General features: G+C 43.7%; 2 protein-coding genes across 8 annotated transcripts in view; one reads left to right on the top strand and one right to left on the bottom strand.

Annotated features, from left to right (window-relative positions):
• The window catches only part of LOC143142235 (UDP-glucuronosyltransferase-like), a 5,135-nt gene extending 1,638 nt beyond the window's left edge, over positions 1–3,497 (top strand). The window contains exons 2-5 of the mRNA XM_076303007.1: positions 735–866; positions 1,722–1,809; positions 2,284–2,503; positions 2,763–3,497. Of these exons, the coding sequence (XP_076159122.1) occupies positions 735–866; positions 1,722–1,809; positions 2,284–2,503; positions 2,763–3,042 (720 nt within the window). The 3' untranslated portion in view covers positions 3,043–3,497. The remainder of the gene's footprint in view (positions 1–734; positions 867–1,721; positions 1,810–2,283; positions 2,504–2,762) is intronic.
• A 3,445-nt stretch (positions 3,498–6,942) lies between these two features.
• LOC143142222 (mitogen-activated protein kinase kinase kinase kinase 4-like) overlaps positions 6,943–10,000 on the bottom strand; it is a 62,373-nt gene continuing 59,315 nt past the window's right edge. For all 7 annotated transcript variants that reach the window (XM_076302994.1, XM_076302996.1, XM_076302997.1 and 4 more), the window contains 3 exons: positions 9,998–10,000; positions 9,680–9,819; positions 6,943–8,956 (listed from right to left, as the gene is read on the bottom strand). The exon at positions 9,998–10,000 is cut by the window's right edge and continues 157 nt beyond it. In XM_076302994.1, coding sequence (XP_076159109.1) covers positions 8,873–8,956; positions 9,680–9,819; positions 9,998–10,000 — 227 coding nt within the window. In that variant the 3' untranslated portion in view covers positions 6,943–8,872. The remainder of the gene's footprint in view (positions 8,957–9,679; positions 9,820–9,997) is intronic.

The following is a 10,000-nucleotide window of genomic DNA, read 5'->3' as shown; positions in this document are numbered from 1 at the left end:
TGCTTCACAATCTGCAGTCAGATCAGCAAGCTCAGGGAAACATGGTGGACAGGATGCAGCACAGCCTGGCCAGCATGTGAAAACGAGTGGGTGTAGGGAGACTGACGGGGCAGTGAGTTCCTAGAGAGCGGACGACAACGCCAGCCACTGCAGAGAGGGAGTGGTGCTCCCAGCCAATCAGTGAAGCTCAAAAGGATCACAACAGATGAAAAGCACACTGGATGACTAGAGACTGTGTGTACTCACTATTCAGACCAGACTTTATTTGTCTCGTAAATTCAAAGCAACATATTTGTGTTTTCATCACATTTCCAGATTTGCATTTTTTGGACTATACTCTGTTTTTCAACACAACACGTCATTTCCAGAAAATCACACTTGACCGATTGGCAAGTTGCTTGCACTGAATCTACAGTGCTGCTCTACTGTAGGTTCATTCCAGCAAATTATCCAGTGCAGTCTTTGTCTCTTATAGAGTGTCTGTGTCAGTAGGACCTATAACAGTCAGTGGCTCTTGTAGAATGTTTGTATCAGTAGGACATGTAACAGTCTGTCATGTAGAATGTCTGTGTCAGTAGGACCTGTAACAGTCTATCATGTACAGTGTCTGTGTCAGTAGGACCTGTAACCTTCTGTTATGTATGGTGTCTGTGTCAGTAGGACCTGTAACAGTCTGTCGTGTAGAATGTCTGTGTCAGTAGGACCTGTAACAGTCTGTCGTGTGCCACCTACAGGAGCTGGAGGAGTTTGTGGAGGGATCTGGAGAACATGGCATCGTGGTCTTCACCCTGGGTTCGATGGTGGAGTCTATGCCAGCAGAGAAAGCCGCCATCTTCTTCTCAGCCTTCAGCCAGATTCCTCAGAGGGTGAGGGGATAAATCAGGCTCGCATGAGACATGACAAAAAGCCCACAAGATCAAATTAAACATACTCAGCGAGTTTTAACGAAGAGGCTTGGCTTAGGTGAACCTCAGAACCATAATTGACTTGTTTTTCCACACACACAATGCTATGAAGTAACTTTTATATGGTTTAGAATTGATGTTTGATACCTTCAGAATATAAAATCTACATGGAATCCAGCAGTTCAGTATCAATCATTTGCAAGTTGTTTTTACAGCATAAGAACATTAGTCCTGTCTTATGGAGACATAATAATCACTTAAACTTGGACTGTCTCCCAGCAAATGATGTGTTGCTTTGTTGTTGCCACATCTGTGTAAAAAGAGTACAAGTCACGCGTCTCAAACAAGCTCAGACAGAAACCTTAAGGAACATCTGGTTGCCATTAGACTCCTCGGTACCCGTAGATTGCCTGCCAACAAGAAGCAGCAGACAAGTCGTGTTCTCACAGCACTCATCTTGAGTTAAGGCCTTTGTTTTCAAAGCTCAACATTCAGTTGGACTCCCAGATACTCAGGATATTTCTCTGTGTGTGGAGAGTTAAGAGGGAATTAGGATCTACACGCGGCTTAAAAAGGAAATATAACCAAATAGAATTACACACAGGCGGTTTGTTTTGCTCAGTATGTTGAAGTGTGATATTAGATGTGCTATGGAACTATCACTGTTATCATTTTGAAATGATAAGCTTTAGATGATAAATGACCACTCTTGATCACCTACAATGGCTCCGGGTCAGTTTAATGACCACTCTTGATCACCTACAATGGCTCCGGGTCAGTTTAATGAGTGAATCAGCACGTAAACCTTCTGTTCAGGTTCTGTGGCGCTACTCCGGGCCTGTTCCAGACCATGTCCCAGGAAATGTCAAAGTGATGAAGTGGCTGCCACAGAATGACCTTTTAGGTAAGTGACCTTCAGTGACCTTACAGTGACAAGTAACATTTTCCCTAATTTCTTTGAAAACACAAAAAAAAATCTTGAGCCATTTGTATTGTTAATCCTGAAAAGTAATATTCTTGCATGGTCCAGTGACCTGATTGTTAGAATGCTTTAAAGGGTATGAGAACCCCAGGGTGGGTGCTAGATGGGTTGATCTCTAGTCTAGAAAAGATTGAAGATTTTTGGGTCCCAGATTCAGGCTTTACATTGAGTTTGGCGTCATCTTAGACTGAGCCACTGATTGAAACTTAGGTTGGTTTACTTGATAACAAACTGAATATAATCTAGGAACGTACACTGATCATATGTGACATGGAAGAATGGTTGAGGGGACCCTCTGAGCTGAGCCTGAGTGCATGTAGAAGCAGTGTTTTCCACAGATAACAACTAGAGCCTGAGATTTCTCCTCACCTTTGTCCTTCTCTGGTCACGTCCCAGCCCATCCCAAGGCCAGGGCCTTCATCACTCACGGTGGGACTCACGGGATCTACGAGGGAATCTGCAACGGCGTTCCCATGGTGATGATGCCACTCTTTGGTGACCAGAACGACAACGCTTACCGCGTAGCCCACCGTGGAGTGGCCGTGGTACTCAGCATCTTTGATGTGACTTCGGAAGCCCTTGTAGATGCCCTGGAGAAGGTCATCAATGACAGCAGGTAAGGGACCACTGCAGGCCAAGGCTTTATCTATAGAGCTCTGCTAGCGAGGGGTACAGAAGGAGGTAAACAGCAGACTTGATGAAGTTGCCCTGAAGTTCTCATTCAAAGTTTCAGATCACCACTTGATACTGACCTTGATAGATTTCTCTTTAGTCCAATGTGTCATGTGGATTAAAAGCACATTTATTTTTGTGTTGCATTTGAACTCTGACTCAATTCTCTGTCCCCTGTTTTCTCACCTCCATCTGGGCTGAAGTTACATGGAGAACATGCAGAAGCTGTCGGCCATACACAACGACCGGCCCATAGAACCCCTGGACCTCGCTGTTCATTGGACGGAGTTCGTCATGAGGCACAAAGGGGCGGACCATCTGCGTCCAGCGGCCCACCACCTCAACTGGATCCAGTACCACTCTTTGGATGTGATTGGCTTTCTGCTGGTCGTGGTAGCAACTGTTGTCGTGGTGATGATTACGTGCTGCGCGGCGTGTCTGCGGAGGTGCTGCAGAGGCTCCAAGAAGACAAAGGAGGATTGACAGACCAGACAGACAAAGGAGGATTGACAGACCAGACAGACAAAGGAGGATTGACAGACCAGACAGACTCCACAAGCATTAAGAGCTCTTCTGAAAACATGCACTGGATGTTCACAATCACGTGGGACTACTACTGGGCCCGAGTTGCATAGAAATACAAACCTGTCAGCCATAGCTGGTTTATTTGAGGAGACTACACACAACTGACTAGCTGTTTAAAACAACAAATGTAAAGACAGAGGGGCTGTGTAATATCGTGCACACTTTTTACCTGCTAACTCCCTTCAGGAGGCAGTAACCGGAAAAGTTGTGGGTTCAATTCCCGGCTTCCACCGTTAACCGTTGACTTAACCCCGAGTTGCTCTGGGGAAAATGGCCCTTGTAATATAATTGGCATATGTAAGTCGCTTTGGATAACAGTGTCTGTTAAATAAATACATGTAAATTTAAACTTACTACTTTCTCAAGATTCATATCTCTCTTTAAAGCTCGTCAACTTCGCAGTGCTATGGTGTCAGCCACATTTTTTGCCAACTCTTCGGAGGTCCCCATCACGTATGGATGACATCAGTTTTTAAAGTGATGATATGTCTATGCTGGCTACTAAATGAAAGATAAACCAAAACTATATTTAAGATTATGGATTTTTTTTTTAATCAAACAGGGTGCAGCGTAGGAGCTTGCACTAAAGCCTGCTCTGGTTTCTGAATTAAGCTTTCTTCACATAAATGATTGTTGACATTGAATCAATGAATCAAAACTGTCACACCACTGTCTTCCATATTGACACTGATATAGCTTGTGCCCATTCTTCCATCTTCCACCTGACCTGTTGCCAAGGCGATGACTTCAAGTTTGGTGATATCACAGAATTTGATTTGGCTCATATTAGGATAAGATTCTGTGCAATATCCTACAGATGACATGGGCTAGCAAGCCAAAAGTGCTGTCATGCAATATTCAATTAGCTTCTCACATCACAAGCCTTGAGACAATGTATATTGTTATTGGCACTATAAACTGTAAATAAATAGAATTCAAATACTGTTTAAAAATGTATTAATTATTTTTTCTTGGTTAGTGAACACAAGCACACACACACACACACACACACACATATACACTAGGAGCAGTGAGTACACAGTGAGTAGTGACACATGCTAGGAGCAGAGTGTGCACACACACACCCGACCTGGAGCAGTGGGCACACACACACACACCTGGAGCAGTGGACACACACACCCGGAGCAGTGAACACACACACACACACACCTGACCTGGAGCAGTGGACACACACACACACACACACAGGGAACAGTGGGTGGACACACACACACACACACTCACACACACACACACACACACACACACACACACACACACACACACACACACACACACACACACACACACACACGGAGCATTGGGCACACACACACACACGGACCAGTGGGCACACACACCTGGAGCAGTGGGCTGCCATCGCTGGTGTATCTACACCTTACGAAAAAGAACTATAGAAATCATTTAGTATTTTGTATTATATTACAGTTTTTCTCGATTGCTTTGACCTGCTTAAAAAATCCACTTGGTCTTCATTGACACCTTCTTTGCACAGCAGAAGTCAAAAGTCAAAAAACCCCTTAGTATAGGTACGTTGGTGTTGCTGCCCCTGTGCCGTCCCTGATGGCGTGAGATAAGTGGTGTTCATTGGAGGCAAGTCCTGTACGCCATGCCCTCTGCCCTCTCAAAGGATTCGATGTCTGCATGTTTACACTTCTTTATTATTCTTCTGTCCTTTGTCCCACTCAAATCATGATAAGAGTTCAAACTCTTGTCAGAGAAAGTGTGCTCACAGAAACAGTCAGTCATCATGAATAGGTCAGGATTTCTTTATTGCCATTGTCTCATCTGCTGGCGGCCTCTGTAATCTATGAACAACTTGATTTTTTTTTTTTTATGACTGCATTTATGGTACTATTTCCTTATAGCATGACCTCTTATACCAATCAGAACACCACACAAACAGAGAGCAAAGCATTTCACAAAAACAAGAGAAAACAAATACAAAATCATAACTCCAGTCACTCGGAAATGACAGTCTGACACCAGGGCAGGCTTGCACTATGTCTTTTTGAGACACTCAGGTAAATGACATTATGATCAATAGGAAAAGGATAAAAACAAAATACCAGGGACCTAAGCATGTTGGTTACAACCTTAGCATGTGGAGTACAGCCTGCATGCATAAGAATATATGGTGATAAGTAAAGGTGCAGTCAGCGATCGTACACAATTTCAAGCCCATTACATTTCTTGTCACATTCACCAATCATCTCCCCACGATCCGCTAGCTGCCCATTCCGTGAGTACAACGTAAAAAAAAAAAAAACAGCCTCTGTAAGCAGGCTCAGAGAACTGGAAGGAACAAAGTTGGGGTAGCCTGTTCCCCAAGGTAGGGGTGAGCTACAGTACCTCTCTGGTGTGTTTCATTTGGTCCTTGGTTAAGATATAATATACGCTGTTTAGGACAAAAGCGTCTGCTAATAAATTGTAATATAAACATAAACAAATGTGACTTCCTGCGTAATCACTGACTGCACCTTTAAATGCTGCATGGTGTCTACGGAGGTGCTGTAGAGGTTCACAGAAGACAGGACACACGCACATTGTTTTTAGTATAAAGATACTTACTTTGAACTTTCTTTTTAAAAACAAGTAAATGTATCTGCCAGTGGAGTAAGTAAATTTACCTTAAATAGTCTTAAATGTTCAATCTTATCTTAAATTAAGAAAAAATTACTTAATTTAAGACGATTTTGACTTATTTTTAAGTCAAATAATCTTACAAGAGAGCTCAAAGTAAGTATCTTTTTACTAAAAACAATACTAACTAGATTTTCTATCTTAATATAAGATTATAACACTTGGTAAGATATAATTTTTTGCAGTGAATGCACTGAATGATCAGACCTGAACGCTCATTTGACATTGACAACTCTGCTATACGGAGCTGTGTTGTGCAGAAGGACAAACATGTTGGCCAATCTACAAATACTTTAGATTTTTCTCTTATCAGTATTGAAATGAATCCTTTAGCCTTTTTTTGAACCCCACTCTCCCACTCCCTTTCTGTCAGTTTCTTCAGTCCTATCCTATAAATGCAGAAAGCACAAAAATACACTTAAAAATATATATTTTTTAAAAAGTCAAGAAGCTTGAGAAATGACCTGTTACACAGCAGATGTCCAGCTAAACCATGTAACAGTTTGTGGTATTGCATGTGGTCAGCTAAACCATGTAACAGTTTGTGGTATTGCATGTGGTCAGCTAGACCATGTAACAGTGTGGTATTGCATGTGGTCAGCTAGACCATGTAAGTTTGTGGTATTGCATGTGGTCAGCTAAACCATGTAACAGTTTGTGGTATTGCGTGTGGTCAGCTAAACCATGTAACAGTATTGCATGTGGTCAGCTAGACCATGTAACAGTTTGTGGTATTGCACGTGGTCAGCTAAACCATGTAAGTATGTGGTATTGCATGTGGTCAGCTAGACCGAAAGTGTTTGTCAGATTTATGAATGACCAATTCTAACAATTACAAAAACATTAAATTACTAAAACAGAAAAATGAAACATTCGTAGTATTTCTTGCAATTTCTTCCACTTGAGGGAATTTCATTGCTCTCTAGTTCCCTCTTGTGGTTGTGGTTGTAGTAACTAGAGGTGCGATTTTTCTTGGGGTCACTTCAAACAGAGTGGGAGGAGGTCATGTAGCTTGTTCAGACCTTAGTTGGGACCATATCATTCTCCCATGCCAACCGACTGTGCTGATGTCATTCATAGGCAGATGACCATGAGGGCGGATGACTTAATAAAACAGACAGCAGTGAGAAACCATGTAAATTACTTAGTTTATTTAATGAAAAGACTTTCAAGAAAATACAAGAGTTCCCAGGGTACACAGAGGACATAAGTTAGCAAAGCGCAGCAGAAACGCCCGGCTTGGCATCAGTTTCCTCAGGAACAGTCTGAGCAATGTGTTTCTGTATCGCCATGGGAACACCTGGTGAATCCCAGCAAAAAAACAAAACAAAAGAAATCTGTAAATTCACACAAAGAATCCAGTCATCCTGTTTAAAGTGAACGGAAGCCAAAGGCTATCTCCTGTACAAACAATTTTAAAAAGATAAAAAAAAAAATGAGCTTTAAAAAAAAAAAATAATAAGCAGAGGGAGGAAATGTATCTATGCGAACCATCATGCTGAAGAACATTAGTGTAACCAATGGAGTTTACATACTGTAAACATTTTCATAAGATAGCTTGCATTCTTTAAAAAACAAACACTTCTTAGTCAAATTGTGGTCAAGGTTATGGGAAAGGACAACAAAACTATAATTAAGCAAAATCTACATAAGTTAAAAAAAAGAAACACAAAATGCTTTCATAGCAAGCTACTGTTGTTCTGCTGATGTAGTGGTCTTGGGTTTACTGCCTTCAAGGACCCCTTCGATACCCCTGATTTCCCCAGAAACAGATGTGAATGTTTGAGTTTAAGTCAGTGTGTCTTATGTGAACGGTCAAGATGCGTCTCTGCAATCGCACATAATACCAGATGTGCGCACACACACACATACGTGGAGGGATATGATATCATTGGCCAAGTGCATGCTTACCAACACACACATAGATAAACACACACATACACACACACACAGAAAGAGACAGAAGAGCATATGTTTCCTTTATGAAGATTTTTATGCTTAACAACAAACTTTCTAAAATCAAGAGCAGTTCTGAAGTCTACATTTGGCAGATTATACAAGCAAGTTAAAAAATGGATGCCTTCTGTGAAGACAATGGCTCAGTATGGAAATCCGCTGTGTTTATATGTGTGCGTGTGTGTGCGTGTGTGCACGCTGTGGGGGTGTCTGTGGGTGCTAATGTACATGCCAGATCAGCTGTTCATCCCTTTCACAACTTAAAAAAATGCATCTTTAAAATAAAACTGAACCTAAATGTCCTTCATCCTTTGTCCTTCCACCCAAACCTTCCTCTTCCTCGCTCGTTCACCCAAACCTTCCTCTTCCTCACGCCCGCTCGCTCGTTCACACGTCCTACGTCCCCACTCGCATCACACACACCGCAAGCGGCGTGCCACTGGAGAGGGCGAGCCCTGCCACAACGCATATACAAGATGGGCAGCGCTCTTCACCCGGAGCCCTGCCACACCGCATATATAAGATGGGCAGCGCTCTTCACCCGGAGCCCTGCCACAACGCATATATAAGATGGGCAGCGCTCTTCAGCAGAGGGGCTCAAATAAACACTTCTATCTGGTTAAAAAAAAACAAAAAAAAACAACAACAAAAAACAATAACGTTTAGCCCTGTAGGAGAATATACAGTATGATACGCGACTGGGCTCTGTCAGGTAAGAGTGGACTCGCTGGAGATTACAGAGCCCGATAACCGCTCCCTCTCCCTCCCTCATCTACCTCAGACACACAGAAACCAGCCACCAGCTGTCAATCCAAGTGAAAGACGCGTGTATATATACTAGCATATCTAGAAAAAGAGCCTCCTGACTGGCCAGGATTTAAAGAGAGGTGGGGCCTGAAGCCAGAGTCAGAGCCGTGATTGGACGATGCCGTTGTTTGTCTCTAAAGGCTGAATGAGGGTCAGCCTCCAACGGTGCCGAGCCCTGCCGCTATGCACAAGCCCAAAGCTCCAGTCCTAGAATATTCTTCATCATAATCGTGGTCATCGTTATGGTCGTAGTCAGGGTTGTTGAGGTCAGTTTGTGGGCCGTTGGGGCGATGGCAGTGCTCTACCAACTCAACAGGTTGCTGCGACCCAGCGTCATGAAGTACACCTGGCTGGAGCCGCCAGAACGCACTGAAGCAAAGAACACCTGCAATGCAACACACACACACACACACCCAAACACAAACACGTTCATCATTAGGACATTCACTTTACTGACCAAAGAACACCTGCAATGCAACACACACACACACAAACACGTTCATCATTAGGACATTCACTTTACTGGGTGATGTTATTTGCTTTGTTGGTGATTTTGTTTTTGATGGTAAATAGGCTTGGTTGTTGATTGGTCGCCGTGGGAAATCCCCGAGCTACAGCACTAGGAACTGACCACCTCTCTGTACATCTCCGTACACCTGAACATGACTCAATCAGAGGCCAGCTGATGAACAGGCACCTGTACAGAGAGAACTCTCTGGCTCTCACTTTGTCATTGTGCATGTGTGTGTGTGGGTGTGTGCTTGTTGGTGTGTGGTGTTTGTGCATGTGTGTGTGTGTGTGTGTGTGTGTGTGTGTTTGTGAGTGTGTATGTGTGCGTGCTGGCTCTCACCTTGTCATTGTGCGTGTGTGTGTGTGCTTGTTGGTGTGTGGTGTTTGTGTGTGCGTGTGCGTGTTTGTATGTGTGCGCTTGTTTGTGTGTGGTGTTTGTGTGTGGTGTTTGTGCGTGTGTGTTTGTGTGCAGTGTTTGTGCGTGCGTGTGTGTGTGTGTGTGTGTGTGTTTGTGTGCAGTGTTTGTGCGTGCGTGTGTGCGTGTGTGTGTGTGCGTGCGCGTGTGTGTGTGTGTGTGTGTGTGCGTGCTGGCTCTCACCTTGTCATTGCGCTCGCACAGGAACTTGAGTCTCTGGGCACGCTTGTGCATGAAGACCCCGTCCAGGTGTCCGGTCTCCACCGAGCGGATCTCGATGGCCTTCTCTCCCCAGCCCATGATCTGGTTGGAGCGGATGTACGCTGCACACCAGAGTACAAAGTCAGCACTGATATTTCAACTACGGCTGTCATATATTAGTGCACAGATAAGCATGACACTGTCCGTGTGTGTGTGTGTGTGTGTGTGTGTGTGTGTGCGTGTGCGTGTGCGTGTGCGTGTGTGTGTGTGCGCATGAATGAGCGGGAGAGAGAGGCCTACCAA

The sequence above is a fragment of the Alosa pseudoharengus genome, unplaced genomic scaffold, assembly GCF_046254945.1.
Source record: "Alosa pseudoharengus isolate Yale_2024_CS ecotype anadromous, Long Island Sound unplaced genomic scaffold, YU_APseudo_1.1 YU_APseudo_1.1_scf_24, whole genome shotgun sequence".
In the NCBI taxonomy this organism is placed as follows: domain Eukaryota; kingdom Metazoa; phylum Chordata; class Actinopteri; order Clupeiformes; family Clupeidae; genus Alosa; species Alosa pseudoharengus.
The sequence above is the reverse complement of the archived record's forward strand: the minus strand, read 5'-3'. Positions and strand labels throughout refer to the sequence as shown.